General features: G+C 41.1%; 2 protein-coding genes across 5 annotated transcripts in view; both read left to right on the forward strand.

Moving 5' to 3' along the window:
* LOC134340901 (ubiquitin carboxyl-terminal hydrolase 2-like) overlaps positions 1-6,299 on the forward strand; it is a 138,509-nt gene extending 132,210 nt beyond the window's left edge. For 2 of the 4 annotated variants that reach the window (XM_063038484.1, XM_063038485.1), the window contains exons 11-13: positions 523-630; positions 1,295-1,415; positions 2,181-6,298. In XM_063038484.1, the coding sequence (XP_062894554.1) occupies positions 523-630; positions 1,295-1,415; positions 2,181-2,268 (317 nt within the window). In that variant the 3' untranslated portion in view covers positions 2,269-6,298. Of the gene's footprint in view, positions 1-522; positions 631-1,294; positions 1,416-2,180 lie in introns of all 4 variants that reach the window. The other 2 variants (XM_063038483.1, XM_063038486.1) reach the window with 2 other exon arrangements.
* Positions 6,300-6,405: 106 nt separating this feature from the next.
* Positions 6,406-18,499, forward strand: part of mfrp (membrane frizzled-related protein) — a 53,425-nt gene continuing 41,331 nt past the window's right edge. The window contains exons 1-4 of the mRNA XM_063038487.1: positions 6,406-6,590; positions 15,615-15,764; positions 16,521-16,623; positions 18,246-18,374. Coding sequence (XP_062894557.1) covers positions 15,702-15,764; positions 16,521-16,623; positions 18,246-18,374 — 295 coding nt within the window. The 5' untranslated portion in view covers positions 6,406-6,590; positions 15,615-15,701. The remainder of the gene's footprint in view (positions 6,591-15,614; positions 15,765-16,520; positions 16,624-18,245; positions 18,375-18,499) is intronic.

The following is an 18,499-nucleotide window of genomic DNA, read 5'->3' on the forward strand; positions in this document are numbered from 1 at the left end:
CTGGAATAATCCCTTAACCTCAGTTCATTCTGAATCATCACTGAACTGGTCCTGGTACCAACCCAATGACAGTTACCAGTCCAAGGATAATACGACTAAGTAGTCAAGGGTACTGATTCTCTGTGGGTACGGTGGCGGAGGTTCAAAGTGTTCTTTGGTATCTCAATCAACTGTCCGTTGTTTGCTTGAGACAAAGATTTATGTTGGAAGTGGGTCCAAGCCACTTGCTAACTTAATCACACTTTCCAGCCACAAACTGTTAACACGGACTAGAAGTCCAGCTGATTTTCTCCCCAAGCCAAAAGCAATGAAGGTAAATGTAATGCTGTTAATGCCTTGGACAGCACAACGGCTGGCACCAGTATAGTTGCTGGATAACGTCAGGACCACTAAGAAGCCAGGCCCGGTTTCCAGTGCATGTTTTCTATTACTGAACACCGTTTCTTGTTTCCAGTTCTGCCTATTTTGTTCTTGTCATCCCAGCTTTACCAACCATGATCCTTGACTCAAGGTTTCTTATAGATTTGAAACGATTTTCTGAAGCACAGATTCTTACTAGTAAACTTTGTACCTTTGTAAATTTCCCACTGAAGGATCTAGACCTTCGGGAGTTTAGCTCTGACAACAGTGGTGAGTTGTATAATGTTCTAAGTTGTTACTCTTTGTACCAAATCTGTGATTGTTACACCATGGCCCTGACTTGTCATCACAATGGTCAATCAATGAAAGTGTGGACCAGATGTGCTGAAGAACCTGCTTCTGTATTGTAATGCTCTATGATTCTTTCTGTCACCACATGACTTGGATACTGCACATTAATATAGTAACCCTGCACCTCCAGTTACAGGAAAACTCAGGTCAGGAATTGGCAGCATGGTGACCAGAGAGACCCTACATATGACCTTTGGTTCTCCAGTTTCCAAATCTTGTTACACCCAGCTAAAATTGTTGTTTTTAGACCTGTCCCTTTAAATAGGCACTTCCTATTTTTGGATCCAATGGGTGACAGTATAATAATAGGGAATAGCAAAAGGAGGTGAAATGGATTAAATTCAGCGGTTGCTCAATCTATTCTTTATGTAGATGGAAAAGAGGTAAAAATTTAATCAAGAACACGAAAGGAAAGGATTTAGCTAGCAGTGAGAGTCATATTCCTATCCATGTTACGTCATGGAATATTCTGACATATTCTTCCTGCAGTTTCCAGTTAAATTGAATCAGTTGCTATGGGATGGTTGGCTAAGAATATAGTAAAACATCTGTTTTAATTGTCCTTCAATCTTTCTTCTCACAGTTCACGCAGTTTACAATCTCTATGCCGTGTCCAATCATTCAGGCACCACCGTGGGTGGCCACTATACTGCATATTGCAAAAACCCGCAGTCTGGAGAATGGTACAACTTCAATGACTCCAGGTGAGTTCTGGCTCCAACACGTCAAGCACTGCCTAACTCGTGATTGCTTTTGCCATCAACCCCTCCTTATCACCCCAAATCATTCCACAAAAGACCATTTCCAAGATTGCACACTTCAAGCCTGGCCTGTATTGATAACAGAAGCCAAATGATTTGATGACAAGTGAAGCAAAAGAAGCAAACGGGTTTACTAACTACATTAAATATTCAGAGCCTCATATGCAACCACAGACCCTGAAAAGCAACCTATGTGAATTTCTGTGATCTACCCTCCCGGCAATCACACATTGGCTGAGAACATAGCTTACAAAAGAGTAGTGGTTAACTGCTGGCCGAGTACCTGGAGGCCTGGACTTTTGATCAAGATGTGTTAATATGGATTCAATGATGGTCCATAAGTCCGAGTAATTAAAAACATTTTGTGAAGAAAACTAGATTGAGAATAATGATCATCATCAGATAGATAATGACCTATCTGATTTATGAAGAGGAGGAACAATCTGTCACTCTTGCATAGTCTGTCCATTTAGTGACTGGCAACCCACTGTAATTTGTTTAACTGGTACAATAGCCTCTCTTTGAAATAAACAATCAAGCCAATTGCATAGGAGCCATGCTTGTGACACCCACATTCTGTGAACAAATAAATTTTTAAAATTATATTTGCGTAACAATACTAATGCAGGCTTAACAGCAGTTGTCAAACTTCCTCGGTAGATACATTGTTAAGATAAGATGTGTAATTCATAGATTCTTTCTTTTCAGGGTAACCCCAATGTCTTCAAGCCAGATAAGAACAAGTGACGCCTACGTTTTATTCTATGAACTCTCCTGCCCTTCCTCTCGGATATAACGATCTCCGGACATGAAAGAATGGGGAAAGAAAAGCAGCTTTTTTAAAAAAAAATCAAGAACCGTCTTACACCAATGGCAATATTTTTAAGTGATCTCTTCTGTCCTTGATATCATAAACAACACGAAATCCCTGCCTACTGCAGTGAAGCTATGTCAACGAGATGCTGAACCAATCAACATCCAGGTGGATTACACCAAGCCTGAAAGGGGAAAAATGGGTGGAGGTGGGGATGATTGTTGGCAGAAGGCTACACAAAGGGCTGTTTCTGAAACTAGGTGATCACCCTGCTGCCATTGACAATTCTTTTTCCAAAGTACACACCAGCATCTGATGCAGAGCAACTCAAACTCAGATCAACAACTTACTGATGAAATGCCATTCACAGCAGTGAACTGCTGGGGCTGCTGATTCTGTACCAGCGTCTCTCCTCTCCGTACTGTCTTGGAGTACGTTTATTTCGGAAGGCAAAAGTTTTCTTTCAAGTCTTTTGAAACATTAAAACCATGAATTGTTACAGAGACTGATAACCTCTGAGTTGCAAGCAGGAAAATTGGGCTCAGGAGAATATTTAAGTTTATTTATGTTTTATTTTTGGTTCTGTTGCAGTGACTTGCCTGTGACACATTGGTTAGAACCATCATCAGCTGAGGGACAAATGTTCCCAGGTGCACGATCTGCTTTCTCAGACTGGGAACTTTTTCTCCTCCTACTGTTTCTGTAATTCATGCATTTTTTTAAAGAAAAAATTTTCTCACACTTCATAAAATATGATTTCTGATCTAACTTTCTAAGTTTAGCTGTTAATTGAAGAGATGTGCACTATTTACGTGGACTGACAGGAGTAACATTTATTTGCCTGCATTAATTACTTCTATCTCCAAATCCAGCAGGGAGTTTTCTCTGATCCATATTTGGAGCTGAACTATCACACAGAGTTTGATTATAGCTAAGAAAGACCTAGCCTCGTCACGGTAGGGAATCTTTCTTAATAACAAGTCTTTGTCCTTTCAAACAAGGATTCTAAGTTTCTGATTAGAACATTGGTACCAAGACAACCAACCACCTTATGGGATAAATGGTTCTAGCTTTTCTCATTTCTTCCCAGTGAGAAGCTTGTCCACCAGAACATTGAGTAGATGGTCACCAAAATTCAGGCAGTTTTTATCTTAGCTCATCTCAAGTCCATTACAGGAAGCATTCTATAGTGACCTTCTCTCTTGACTTTTGGCAGCCTCTTTCTTCTCTCTCCTTATTCCCCAATTACCCAGCCACCTTACTCCTAAAAGAATGTGCGGCACATTCAAAACGTGGATAGCATGTCCTTTGTTGCCGTTTGTTCTCCATACCTTCCTTACTTTCCCCCCCTTCAGTTCCTTAATATACACCTCAGTTCAGGAAAATGGGGCATTGGGTTAAGAATTTAACCAACTCAATTTAATTGCAGGCCAGTACTGGATTCCTGTAGGGATTTTAACTATGTCAAGACTTCTTGCCCCTGATGCATTGCGTACCTTCCCGATTCCTGTTTTAACAAACTACTGACAACAGATGTTCTATCAGGTCATTTTAGCTGGATTTAAATGTTGCATTCTTAACAGATTTACTTTGGTTTTGACCCCGCTTCCAATTCTAGTGGTGAATATGTTAATTTGATCTGTGAGGGAAGAGGTTATATGGAATCAGACAGATTAGTTTCAGTGGAAACGGATTGCAGAGATTGTGGTATTGAAAGTGATTTGAAGCATCTCCTTTCCATGACATTCTGTGATCGGGACTTTTTTTTTGGCTACTCTTCCCGAGCTGTGAGTTTTGATCCGTCCGAATGTGATTTCAGAAATCCGCTCACTGACCAGTGACACTTAGCACTTTGATCAATCACTAAACATTTTCTTAAAAAAGCGAAAAAGATGCTCTCATCGCTGTGTCTTTTATGTTTCAATGAGAGCGGATGGGGTATAAATATCCACTGCTTTCGACCCATTATTACCTCCTTTTCTCCGTCTCCTGTCTCTCGCTGTATTCGGATTGATTGTGTGTTCAGCCATTTCCTTTCCGCTTTGTCTATGCCTATCCACCCGTCTTCAATTTTCCCGGATTGTTCTACAGTGCCCCGAATCACATCTGTCTACTGCTATACATTTTCCAGCACGATATTGCTACCAGGTCTGCCTAAAACTTCAAAGCACCTCCGACTACAGTAAGAGAGGGGACAAATTTAACGTAATGTGCTCGCCTATTACTCAAACTCCCCCTCAAATGTCGTCATCTTAATAGGGCTTTTTAATTATAAGATATTAAAGAAGACTCGAGTTTCAAACGTGTTAATTTTTAACTATTAAATGCATGGAGACGTGATGACTGTTCTCTTTTGATATGTCGTGGGTTTATGGATTTATCTTGTTTACTGTGTAAACAAGCACTGGATTTATTTTATATTATGTACAGTGAGGAGTTGTACATAGAAAATTAACTATATAGAGTATCTAGAATAACAGCTGTGTGTATACATGCGCAGTATAAATATATCTATATTTAAAAACTTGTGTCTTGGGATGACAGCCTGATGATTGGGTGCTAAACAGCCATCTTAGCCCTTGATACCCTCTGAAAACCTGTTTGGTGTTTGTGTAATTTAAAAGGAAGAGCGTTCTTTTTGAAACTGGACCCTCTCGGTTTTCGAGGAATGTTGCTTGGGCTAGTTTGCACGCTGTTCCCAGGCAAGGTTATGTACGGTACGTTGAACTTGGTGCATTATTTTTGTTATTTTAATCGCCTTGACTTCATTCTGCTCCCCCCTCCTCCTCCACCACCACCCTAAGATCAATAACGTGTGGGTGTGTGTATGTGTATATATTTGTTTCAGTCACGATATTGTAACCAGTGCAAGGTTCAGTATCTCTACAATTAAGTTCTCCAGAAGAGACCATTTCTGGAACATGGAGGTGGGTCACGAGTCCTTTAGAATCAAATAGTGCACGTTTGATTATTACACAAAAGCCGGGGCCGGCGCTTGCTTTGACGGCACTATTGATCAGAGGGTTTCTGACTGTGCCGAACCAATCTGCATTTCGGTCACAATACTATGTTCCGGGCCCACAGAAACTAGATAAAATAAATCTCAAGGCAAGGTTTACAGATCGTGGAAACTGCTGTGTAAAAAAAAGGGTTTTATTTTTCTTTTGATATAAATCTTTTAATCGTCATTTGGGATCTGTCCTGCCCGAGAATCTCAACGTTCAAAATATGAAGGTATTTACAGGAAGATTAGAGTTTTTGGTTACCCAGAGAATGGCGAGCATCTGGAATTTACTGTCTGCAGATGTGATATAATGTGACTCTTGACACATTTGTAAAACACCCAATTGCACATTGAAGAACCGTGGCCTGCAAATTGGCCCCTAAAGCAAGAAGCAGAGATTGGGCGGGTGGCACTTTTTTCGACTGGCAGGGACATGGTGAACCCAATAGCTTTCTATTCTATCCCTAATTTTCCAGAATTCCGCTTGACAGCAAAGCTCTAATTTTAGCATGTCCGTTAACAGTGCATCGAGTTCACAGGCCATCGCAGGGAGGCAGAGGATGAGCATTATGAAGTCCCCATGGTAGTATTTATTCCTGCCTGGTTTGCAGAGCACCACGAACGTAAGGTGCTTTGCCGCTTGGCTTTTTACAGTGGCAAAGGTTGGGGGCGGTAGAGAGAGGAGACAACTCCGGGCTGAATGTGCAATGATTATGGATCTCGATCTGTGAACAGCGACTGCCCGGGTGCTGTGAAATTTATGCAAATTATAGTCAGCTGATTTTCTCACATTCAGCCACACTCCTTAACTATCGGTATTAATTTATTGTATTGTTTTCTTTTAACTGGAATGTTCTGTAACAAAAAACAAATCGTGGAATCTGCACATTACTATTAAAGCGGTGCACCAATGGTGAATATGTTTAAGATCACTAAAGGGCGTACGCATGTATTTTTTAAGACCACTTTTGATGAAAATAAAGCACTGAATATTAAACAACTGATTTTATATCCTGGTTCTGATTATTTCGGAGGTGTGATCCGGCGTTTCTGATCAGATAATCATGTGACATCTGATCACATGCCATGTGCTACTGCTACAGTTCCCTCACTGGCTGTGGCTGTACGTCCAAGTGACGTTCTGGTGCTGGCAAGTTAATTTATACTCATTCCTAAAAGCCATACAAAGATGATGGTGAGGTATCACCTTTTAAACTTTCCAGGAACTCTCAGAGTTACTGAGTTTGGAACTGGAGGATTTAGACCTAGTCAAGATGAAGAACTGATGATATGCTTTCAGGTCAGTATTATGGGAATTTGTAAGCAGAGCTGCTCTCGTATTCCTGCTGCCCTTGTCTTTTTTGATGGTGGACGAAACAGGTTTGATTCGTGCTATTACGGCATCTTTGTGGCTGCTATGCATTTCATGGATGATGCGCATTGCAGATTATGTGCTGCAGGGGTGGATGGAATATTTAGAAGAGGGGAAGAGGTATTGTTCATGTTGACTCCTTTGTCCTGGATAGTGCCAAACTTCAGTGTTTGTGGAGTGATATTCATCGGGGGTAACTGGAGAATATTTTATCATTCTCTTGAATTAAGCTTTGCAGATCATAGAACACAGAAATTTACAGCACATTACAGGCCCTTTGGCCCACAATGTTGTGCCGACCATGTAACCTACTCTAGAAGCTGCCTAAAATTTTTCCTACCGCATAGCCCTCTATTTTTCTAAGCTCCTTGTACTTATCTAAGTGTCTCTTAAAAGACCCTATTATCCACCTCTATTACTGTAACTGGCAGTGCATTCCACGAACCCACCACTGTCTGTGTAAAGAAAGCTGCCTCTGACATTCCCTCTGTACCTACTTCCAAGCACCTTAAAACTATGCCCCCTCGTGTTAGCCATTGGTGGAAAAGCTTGAGCCACTTGCCATAGGATAGCTGAATTTTGCCTTGCTTGTATTAAGACCATAAGATACAGGAGAAGAATTAGGCCATTTGGCCAATCAAGCCTGCTGCACCATTCCATCATGGCTGATTTATTATCCCTCTCAACCCCGTTCTCCTGCTTTCTCCCAGTAACCTTTGACACCCTTACTAATCAAGAACCTCTCAAACTCCATTTTAAATGTATCCAATGACTTCCCAGTCCTCTTGATACTTGTTAAACTACAGTATTAATTGCTACTGCAATTAAGTTTCTGGTTAATGCTAATCATCTAGGCTATTGATTGTGAGGGAGCCAGCAATGAAATAGTGAAGGCCAGGTGGTTAGACTCTGTTAGAAATTATCATTATCAGCACTTGATACAAACATATGCCATTTGTTAGTTATTATCTAGGTCTTGCAGCTTGCAAGGTGGGCTGCTTCATTTTCTAAAGAGTTGGAAAGGGAAATGAATGTCATATATTCCCCAATAAATACCCTGAATTCTGACCTTGTGATGGGTCATTAGAAAAACTACTGAAGCTGACTATCCTGATGTACTCTGCCATTAATGACTAGGGTGACTGACCTTCAGCAACCACATTTATGTCTGGTATGACTCACCGGTGGAGAGTTTTATCCCTAAATTCCATTCACTTCAGTTTTACCAGGGCAACACAAGACACTGCAGGTGCTGGAATCTGGAGCACCAAATAGTCTGGAGGAATTCAGCAGAGTGAGCAAGCAACATCTATGTGGGGGGAAGGAATTGTCAATACTTTGAGTTGGGGTGGGAAAAGTTACACAAAGTTGTTAAACATAAGTGACACTGACAATATTGAAGAGAGGTTCAGTATTACATTAGTGTCAGATTATATTTGCATACAGAGACATTTTATTGGTATTAATTTGAGCTATTTTGTAACTAAAGAATTCATTATTTAAACAACTTTTCAACTGGTTCCAACTTAACATCTGATTTATAAATAACAATGGCATAGCTCAGGGAAAGGAATGTGCATGTGAATGGATTTAACAATGAATAATCCTGGTTATTTAGGCCACATATGAAATCTTTATGAACTAATTGGGTGCTTTGGTTTCCAGGTGAGAGTATGAATAATCACAACAGAGGTACAGACTCACCGACATATGCTGTTTAAATGTCAAAAATAGAACTTTAAGGAAAGAAATTGAATATTTGACCATTTAAAAAAAAGAGGGAAGCATATGTCAGGTGTGGGTAATTGCTATCAAATTAGTCTCTGAAGATGATTATAGATATAGGGGCAAACTTAAGGAAAAACATTAGGAGGTTAATGAAGGGATATGAAATGTCCTTGGCAAGCAAGATTAAGGTGAATCCCAAAACCTTTTACAGTATATTAGAAGTAGGAGGGTAGGAAGGGAGAGCAAATACCCTTGGGGAACAAAAATGAAATGTATGTATGGAGCCAAGTGGTTATGAGTGGGGTCCTAAATGAATACTTAGGGGAGAGGGGTACATTGATATTCTGGATCATGTATCAGGAAGGAAGAAATGTTCAACATATCAGCACATGAAGTTGGATAAATTCCCAGGGTCTGTGGGAATCTATGCCAGGATCCATTAGGAGTTAGGGAGGAGATTGCTGAGACATTAATTGAGAACTTTTGCATCTTCATTTGTCTCTGGCTATGACTGGAAGGCTGGAGGATAACAACAGAAATAAGCTAGTAACTTGTGGGTCAGTGAACTTTACACTACCAGTAAGGAAATTATGGGGAAAATTTCTAAGGGACAAGATTTATGATCACTAGGAAAGGCAAGGTCTGATTAGGAGGAGTAGCATTGTTCTGTGCAAGGGAAATCTTATACAAATCTTATTAAATTTTTAAGGAGGTAACCAACAAAATTGATAAAGGTAGGGTGGTGGAAATAGTTATAAATGGACTTTAACAAGGCTTTTACAAAGGTTCTGTTTGTTAGGCCGATCCAGAAAGCTAAAGCATGAGATCCAAGGTATGCTGACAAACTGGATCCAAAATTGATGGTGATAGGAGGCAGAAGCACTTTTTTAACTGAAAGTGATATACTGCAGGGAACGGTAGTGGGGCCTTTGTCACTTGTCCGTCGTATCCGACGAGGACAAGAAACCTGTGTGGGAGAGTTTTTAAAGTGGAAAAGCCATTGATCATATTGAATGGCGGTGCAGGCTCGAAGGGCCGAATGGCCTTCTCCACCTATTTTCTATGTTTTCTATTGCACTGGGGCAGTTCCACTCTCTTGGCTCCAGACGTCCAGGTCTAATGGCATGAGTAGTCATCACAACTGACATCTTCCTTGACTGCAGTGAATGGCCATGACTTCTGTGCCCTTCACTCTCCACAAAGTGTTGCAGAACCGCCTTCCTGGCCATTGGATCTCACGGCTGATCTCGTCCGCCCTGTCTGCTGGAGCCGACCTGGCGTGCTACGACAGGCATAGAAACATAGAAAATAGGTGCAGGAGTAGGCCATTCGGCCCTTCGAGCCTGCACCGCCATTTATTATGATCATGGCTGATCATCCAACTCAGAACCCTGCACCAGCCTTCCCTCCATACCCCCTGATCCCCGTAGCCACAAGGGCCATATCTAACTCCCTCTTAAATATAGCCAATGAACCGGCCTCAATGACTGGTGTATAATGACACCCAGGTCTCGTTGCACCTCCCCTTTTCCTAATCGGCCACCATTCAGATAATAATCTGTTTTCCTATTTTTGCCACCAAAGTGGATAACTTCACATTTATCCACATTAAATTGCATCTGCCATGAATTCGCCCACTCACCCAACCTATCCAAGTCACCCTGCATCCTCTCAGCATCCTCCTCACAGCTAACACTGCCGCCCAGCTTCGTGTCATCCGCAAACTTGGAGATGCTGCTTTTAATTCCCTCATCCAAGTCATTAATATATATTGTAAACAACTGGGGTCCCAGCACTGAGCCTTGCGGTACCCCACTAGTCACTGCCTGCCATTCTGAAAAGGTCCTGTTTATTCCCACTCTTTGCTTCCTGTCTGCTAACCAACTCTCTATCCACATCAATACCTTACCCCCAATACCGTGTGCTTTAAGTTTGCACACTAATCTCCTGTGTGGAACCTTGTTAAAAGCCTTTTGAAAATCCAAATATACCACATCCACTGGTTCTCCCCTATCTACTCTATTAGTTACATCCTCAAAAAATTCTATGAGATTCGTCAGACATGATTTTCCTTTCACAAATCCATGCTGACTTTGTCCAATGATTTCACCGCTTTCCAAATGTGCTGTTATCACATCTTTGATAACTGACTCCAGCAGTTTCCCCACCACCGACGTTAGGCTAACCGGTCTATAATTCCCTGGTTTCTCTCTCCCTCCTTTTTTAAAAAGTGGGGTTACATTAGCCACCCTCCAATCCTCAGGAACCAGTCCAGAATCTAACGAGTTTTGAAAAATTATCACTAATGCATCCACTATTTCTTGGGCTACTTCCTTAAGCACTCTGGGATGCAGACCATCTGGCCCTGGGGATTTATCTGCCTTTAATCCCTTCAATTTACCTAACACCACTTCCCTACTAACATGTATTTCGCTCAGTTTCTCCATCTCACTGGACCCTCTGTCCCCTACTATTTCTGGAAGATTATTTATGTCCTCCTTAGTGAAGACAGAACCAAAGTAATTATTCAATTGGTCTGCCATGTCCTTGCTCCCCATAATCAATTCACCTGTTTCTGTCTGTAGGGGACCTACATTTGTCTTTACCAGTCTTTTCCTTTTTACATATCTATAAAAGCTTTTACAGTCAGTTTTTATGTTCCCTGCCAGTTTTCTCTCATAATCTTTTTTCCCCTTCCTAATTAAGCCCTTTGTCCTCCTCTGCTGAACTCTGAATTTCTCCCAGTCCTCAGGTGAGCCACTTCCTCTGGCTAATTTGTATGCTTCTTCTTTGGAATTGATACTATCCCTAATTTCTCTCGTCAGCCACGGGTGCACTACCTTCCTTGATTTATTCTTTTGCCAAACTGGGATGAACAATTGTTGTAGTTCATCCATGCGATCTTTAAATACTTGCCATTGCATATCCACCGTCAATCCTTTAAGTGTCATTTGCCAGTCTACCTTAGCTAATTCACGTCTCATACCTTCAAAGTTACCCCTCTTTAAGTTCAGAACCTTTGTTTCTGAATTAACTATGTCACTCTCCATCTTAATGAAGAATTCCACCATATTGTCACTGTTACCCAAGATTGGCCATATCTCACGACAAGATTGCTAATTAACCCTTCCTCATTGCTCAAAACCCAGTCTAGAATAGCCTGCTCTCTAGTTGGTTCCTCGACATGTTGGTTCAAAAAACCATCCCGCATACATTCCAAGAAATCCTCTTCCTCAGCACCTTTACCAATTTGGTTCACCCAATCTACATGTAGATTGAAGTCACCTATTATAACTGCTGTTCCTTTATTGCACACTTTTCTAATTTCCTGTTTAATACCATCTCCGACCTCACTACTACTGTTAGGTGGCCTGTACACAACTCCCACCAGCGTTTTCTGCCCCTTAGTGTTATGCAGCTCTACCCATATCGATTCCACATCTTCCCGGCTTATGTCCTTCCTTTCTATTGCGTTAATCTCTTCTTTAACCAGCAACGCCACCCCACCTCCTTTTCTTTCATGTCTATCCCTCCTGAATATTGAATATCCCTGAACGTTGAGCTCCCATCCTTGGTCACCCTGGAGCCATGTCTCTGTGATCCCAACTATATCATAATCATGTCCCTATCTCACTGGGGTATGTATATAGGTACAACTTGGATGAGAAAGTAAATGGTCTGATTAGTAATTTGCTGATGATATGAACATTGGTGCAGTTGTAGATTGTGAATAAAGTTTCTAAGGGTATCTGTTGGGCAGAATAGAATTTAATCCAGACAAGTGTGAAGTAATGCATTTTGTGATGTCAAAGACAGGACATATATAGTAAATTGCAGGGACCTAATGAGTGTTGAGGGAGAGACATTGGGTGCAAGTTCATGGTTCCATGAATGATAGTAACACAGGTGGATAGGAAAATTAAAGCATTAGGTGGTACACATGCCTTCAAAGGCTGAGGCATTGAATATGAGTTGAGTTCCTCCAGCAGATTGTTTGATGCATTGGATAAACTGGATTAGTTTTCACCAGAGTGCAGGAGGCTGAGGGGTGACCCTATAGAGGCTTATATGATTGAGGGACGTGGATAGGGTGGATTCTCAGACTTTTTTTTATAGGGTAGTAGAGTTTAAAACTAGAGTAGACTTAAGGGGAGAGGAGAAAAATTTGAAGGAAATATGAGAGGCAGAGGGCATAGAAGTCAAATATAACACTGGTCCCTCATTACCCCCACATAGAAACTACACATTCCTCCTCCCTCGCCCTTCTCCTCCATCCTCGTTTTCAGGCAGCCCACACCCGATATACAGTGGCATGCAAAGGTTTGGGCACCCCTGGTCAAAATTTCCTTTACCGTGAATAGTCAAGTGAGTAGAAGATGAACTGATCTCCAAAAGTCATAAAATTAAAGATGAAACATCCTTTTCAATGTTTTAAGCAAGATTAGTGTATTATTTTTGTTTTGTACAATTTTAGAGTGGGAAAAAAGGAAAGGAGCACCGTACAAAAGTTTGGACACCCCAAGAGATTTGAGCTCTCAGATAACTTTTACCAAGGTCTCAGACCTTAATTAGCTTGTTAGGGTTATGGCTTGTTCACAGTCATCGTTAGGAAAGGCCAGGTGATCCAAATTTCAAAGCTTTATAAATACCCTGACTCCTCAAATCTCGTCCCATCAATCAGCAACCATGGGCTCCTCTAAGCAGCTGCCTAGCACTCTGAAAATTAAAATAAATGATGCCCACAAAGCAGGAGGAGGCTATAAGAAGATAGCAAAGCCGTTTTCAGGTAGCTGTTTCCTCAGTTCGTAATGTAATTAAGAAATGGCAGTTAACAGGAATGGTGGAGGTCAAGTTGAGGTCTGGAAGACCAAGAAAACTTTCCGAGAGAACTGCTTGTAGGATTGCAAGAAAGGCAAATCAAAACCCCTGTTTGACTGCAAAAGACCTTCAGGAAGATTTAGCAGACTCTGGAGTGGTGGTGCACTGTTCTCCTGTGCAGCGATACCTGCACAAATATGACCTTCATGGAAAAGTCATCAGAAGAAAACCTTTCCTGCGTCCTCACCACAAAATTCAGCGTCAGAGGTTTGCAAAGGAACATTTAAACAAGCCTGATGCATTTTGGAAACAAGTCCGATGGACTGATGAAGTTAAAATAGAACTTTTTGGCCGCAATGAGCAAAGGTATGTTTGGAGAAAAAAGGGTGCAGAATTTCATGAAAAGAACCCCTCTCTGACTGTTAAACACGGGGGTGGATCGATCATGCTTTGGGCTTGTGTTGCAGCCAGTGGCACGGGGAACATTTCACTGGTAGAGGGAAGAATGAATTCAATTAAATACCAGCAAATTCTGGAAGCAAACATCACACCGTCTGTAAAAAAGCTGAAGGTGAAAAGAGGATGGCTTCTACAACAAGATAATGTTCTTAAACACACCTCAAAATCCACAATGGACTACCTCAAGAGGCACAAGCTGAAGGTTTTGCCATGGCCCTCACTGTCCCCCGACCTAAACATCATTGAAAATCTGTGGATAGACCTCAAAAGAGCAGTGCATGCAAGACAGCCCAAGAATCTCACAGAACTAGAAGCCTTTTGCAAGGAAGAATGGGTGAAAATCCCCCAAACAAGAATTGAAAGACTCTTAGCTGGCTACAGAAAGCATTTACAAGCTGTGATGCTTGTCAAAAGGGGTGTTACTAAGTACTGACCATGCAGGGTGCCCAAACTTTTGCTTCGGGCCCTTTTCCTTTTTTGTTATTTTGAAACTGTAAAAGATGGAAATGAAAAAAAAGTAATCTTAAAATATTTAAGAAATGTGTTATCTTTAACATTATACCTTTTGGAAACCAGTTCATCTTTTACTCCCTTAGCTATTCACAGTAACAGAAATTTTGACCAGGAGTGTCCGAACTTTTGCATGCCACTGTATATGGAGAATGAGGTCCAGCCTTACCCAGGGAAGACGTGACCCTAGGTTGGATAGTTGGGGGCAAAGGACGTGACATCCACTTGCAACACCGACTATCCCAATTGCTTTATCTGGCTGGTGGTTGCTAGGACCAGATTCCACATCATAGCAACAGCAGTCAGTGGATTTACCGCCCTCAGAAGTGTGTTTTTGCGTACTTGCTAGTGAGCCACAAATTAATTAACCTTTGTCGTGTTAAATTGGGAGCTCAATCAGTGGGAGTGATGGGGAAAGGATTTTTGTCCCCATTTCAATTCTACATAACCGGAAGGAATGAGAGAGAATTGTTTTTTCACAATACATTCTTGATCCTACCTTCTCATACTGATTTTTCTTGAGTTCACTCACAGCAGAATTTGTTTCCCTCTTAAATACGTCAGTGTGATTCGCTGTCAGGCTGGTTCTCTTTCATGCTTGATTCCCCCTCATATTGTCCAACTCTTGCTCATCAATTCTAATCATTCCTCGGTTTGCTTCGCCTTTGATTTGATTTCCCAGTCTGACTCTTTGGTCAAGTTATCAATCCGTTTCTCTGCTTAAGTCCCTTCTAATCACGCCCTGTTAACTCTAATAAACTAGACTCAGATTAAAAGAAAAACCAACGCTATTCAAAAAGGGGGAAAGATGAATCTCGAGGTATTTAGCTGCAGTGTGACATGTGACTGGAATAAGGATAAAGAGAGACTACCGCTCAGTTTTAGAGTTCATTGCTCAGAAGTATCCGGCATACACACACAGTGGTGGGAACCTTTTTTAAACGTGGCCCAAAATCTTGTATTTTATTCATCACTCAACTGGCTGAATGTATGGTGAAGTGAACACAAGGACAGCCGATCCAGGATTTAATATTTTTGAAAAATTGTAAGTACACTAAAAATTGACTTTAATAGAAAGGGGGACACGTAGAGTGGCAGAGGCAGGGGTGAAATGATAGGAAGATAGAAATAGATGAAGAGACAAAGGTTAAATGATGTAGACAAAGAGGGTACAACTGAGACAGGAGGAGGTAAATATAGAAATAGATAGACACAATTGGAGTGAGATATGGATATGGAAATATAATACAGGATGATACACAGGGAATTGTGCCTGGGAAAGGTAGAATGCCAGAAAAAAAGGAAAAGAAAAGGAAAAAGAGACACATTGTTTATATGTAATTGTATGCACGAAGTGGGATAATAAATATACTTTGGAAAAGGGGTGGATTATACAAGCTTGAGACTAAGCACAAATCAAAATGCTTTTTCCTTCAGATCTACTGATGTCCTACAGGACCAATGTGTTTCAGGAAATTGCATTAGTTTCTGATTGTTATTGTTAGTTTGTCGACTTCCACAAACATGTGGGAAAGAACGGAGTTCACAGAAATCACCTTGGAAGACCCCAGGAGAGAGGACAGTAAGGTGAGAACAAAGATTTGAGTTCAAACTGATTATCTCAGTTGTTTTAATTGGGTAATCCCATCTATAAACTAATTTATTAAGATCTCAATATTTTGGGTCGCTTGGATTCAGCCTTTGTGAAATGGGATTCCCTGTTGTTGTCCTCCCTCTCAAAGTGATTCCACTAGCATCATGAGCCAAACGCAGCTAACATCAATGGTCATTCTTTTACGTGTTCACCCAAAGAACATAGACCATTCCATATTGGAACTTCACTGGAGCTGAGCTCATTTCTGACCTCTTGTTAGTATTTATATAGCTTACTGGCCAAATTCAAAAACAGCAGCCTGGCTGATTCTTCCTTCCATAGGAAAGGGTTTAGAGCAGTGTTTCCAACCTGAGGTCCACAGACCCTTCATTTAATGGTAGGGGTCCATGGCATAACAATGCTTTGGAACCCCTGGTAAAGATGGATATCGGCCAAGTGTAGGCAAACTTAGATGAGAATCTTGGTCAGCGTGGACCAGTTAGGCTGAACAGCCTCTTTCCATGTTGTATGACTCCATAATTCTATCACCCAGCAGATTTGAGGCCAATTGTAGAACCCCTGCTCACAACTATAATGCATCTCCATAAACACTTAGTATTGTTGCTTGCAAGTCTCTTTAAAAGCATTACAGCCATCAAACCTAATTGATACCATGGAATAGGTAAAAACTAAAAGAGAGCAAAACGCCAAAAGATGGGAAAATAAGCTTGTGATTCGTTTGTTTTCAGACTGATTTCATTAACCCAGCCTACCAGCCCGACTGTGGAAATGAAGACCAGGGGGATCACGGAACTGGAAAGTGCCTGAAAACTAACCTGCAGAATGGATCGGGTGAGAGCAGTTCAGTGTACCTCCGTTCAGGTCTGGTTTGACCAGCATTGGTTCGGTGTTTCCCCATGATGGGGTATATGGTGGGGGGAACAGGAATGCCAGGGAGAGAGAGAACATCAGATGAGCTTGGAGAGGAAGGGAAAGGTGTTGGTTGAAGGTCAAAGGTAGAGTCACGGGGAGCAGATAGGAGGGTTATTGTATGGGCATTGAGGGTCCCATGATATAACTGAGGGGAAGGGGGAGAACAATGCAGAAGGACAGGGAAGGAATCGGGGCTACTTTGTATGGAGGAGTAGGTAGTGAAAATAGGAATTGATCAGCGGAGTGTGGGTGTTGAGGGATCTGCTTTCTACCCTTGTTTCCATGTTGCTCAGTGAGAGAGAGAATCATCCTGAGGGCCATAGCCAGACCTATGTTTATGTCAACAGAGGCCAAGCAAGAAACGTTGATTAATGGTTGAGTTGTTCAGGGTTAGGCCATGGAAAGAGCATGCTGGAGTAAGACCTACTCTGGGGAAAAGATTATAATTTGAACACACCAGATATATATATTTATAAATGCAGCCATTGTGTCCTGGTTGTTACAGCAACAGGGAGAGTTTGAATGAGGAAATTCTGAACCTGTGAACCTCAGGTACTGAAGGAAGTATGGAATCAGGCCTGGAATTTGACAGTGTATAGTTTGCAGCTGATGAAAAAATCAAAATATTAATACTTTATACAAACATTAATCCTAACTACAAGTATTAATACTTAATAGGAAGTGAAATTCACAGGTCCAGGTTCTAGATTGTTAAAATCTATTCAGTTGAATAGAAATGACCTAATAAAGAAGAAGTTATGAATGGTAGGAACAGGAATAAATAAGCCCACAGATACATGACTTCACTGAGCAAGTTATCAATCTAGGAGCAGACTCTCAAGGGAGTTATGGAAGTATTAATTCATCCAATGATGATTATGCAAGTACTCTCAATTCTTTTGGGACATAGTAATTGAGTGAACTGAGTTGAGGTGTGTGTAGATCTAATATGTTGAGTGTTATTATGTAGCCTCTTTAACATAATGAAATAAAATTTGACACTGATCCATGTAGGTAGGTATTGTGAATGTCCAAAAACTTGGTTAGAGGAACATGAGCAGAAACAGAAGTTGAGAGTAATGGATTTTGAGGGGGGGGGGGAATTTCAGAACCTAGTACCTTAGTAACTGAAGCCATTCCAAATATTTTGATTCCATTGTCTTATTTTCTCACCACATATCTGGATGTGTACATTAATTGATAGATTAATGCTATGATTAGTCATTAACTCCACTATTGTTGCACCAAGTAGCAATCAGGACACTAGAAGGTGGACGATGGACTTTGCCCTTTTGATTTAAAATAATCTGTGTTCCAGAAAGGATCTAACACTGGCAGCCACTGCTCAATAACCTTAACAAATGAAAGTTGTTCCAATGCACCTCATTTCTTAAGTTGTTGCTCCCTAATTTGTGGAAGAATCTCAAACAAGGATACATTTACAAACACTATTGCATTTGCTCAATATTGTCAGAAATTGGGAGAGGCAAAATATAAAACCAACAAAGAGTTCTTTTTTCTGAATTTGTTTCTTATTCCAGTACATGGTTCCTGGGAAACACTCGTTGGAAGAGCTGGTGTGTGCCCAGGTCCGATGTGGCTCTTAGTTACAGTTTTGGCTGTAATTCTGACCGTGACTATTGGAGGGAGTTTGATCATCTTCACTGTCCGTAAGTATTTGAATCTATCTGAGCAGATGGCAGCCATGAGGCCTTTAACCTGGGCTGCACCACAGGAAGTGATCACCCACAGATAGTTTCAGTGCATGCTAGAGAAGATTGCCAAGATGTATTTG

The sequence above is a fragment of the Mobula hypostoma genome, chromosome X2, assembly GCF_963921235.1.
Source record: "Mobula hypostoma chromosome X2, sMobHyp1.1, whole genome shotgun sequence".
Taxonomy (NCBI): domain Eukaryota; kingdom Metazoa; phylum Chordata; class Chondrichthyes; order Myliobatiformes; family Myliobatidae; genus Mobula; species Mobula hypostoma.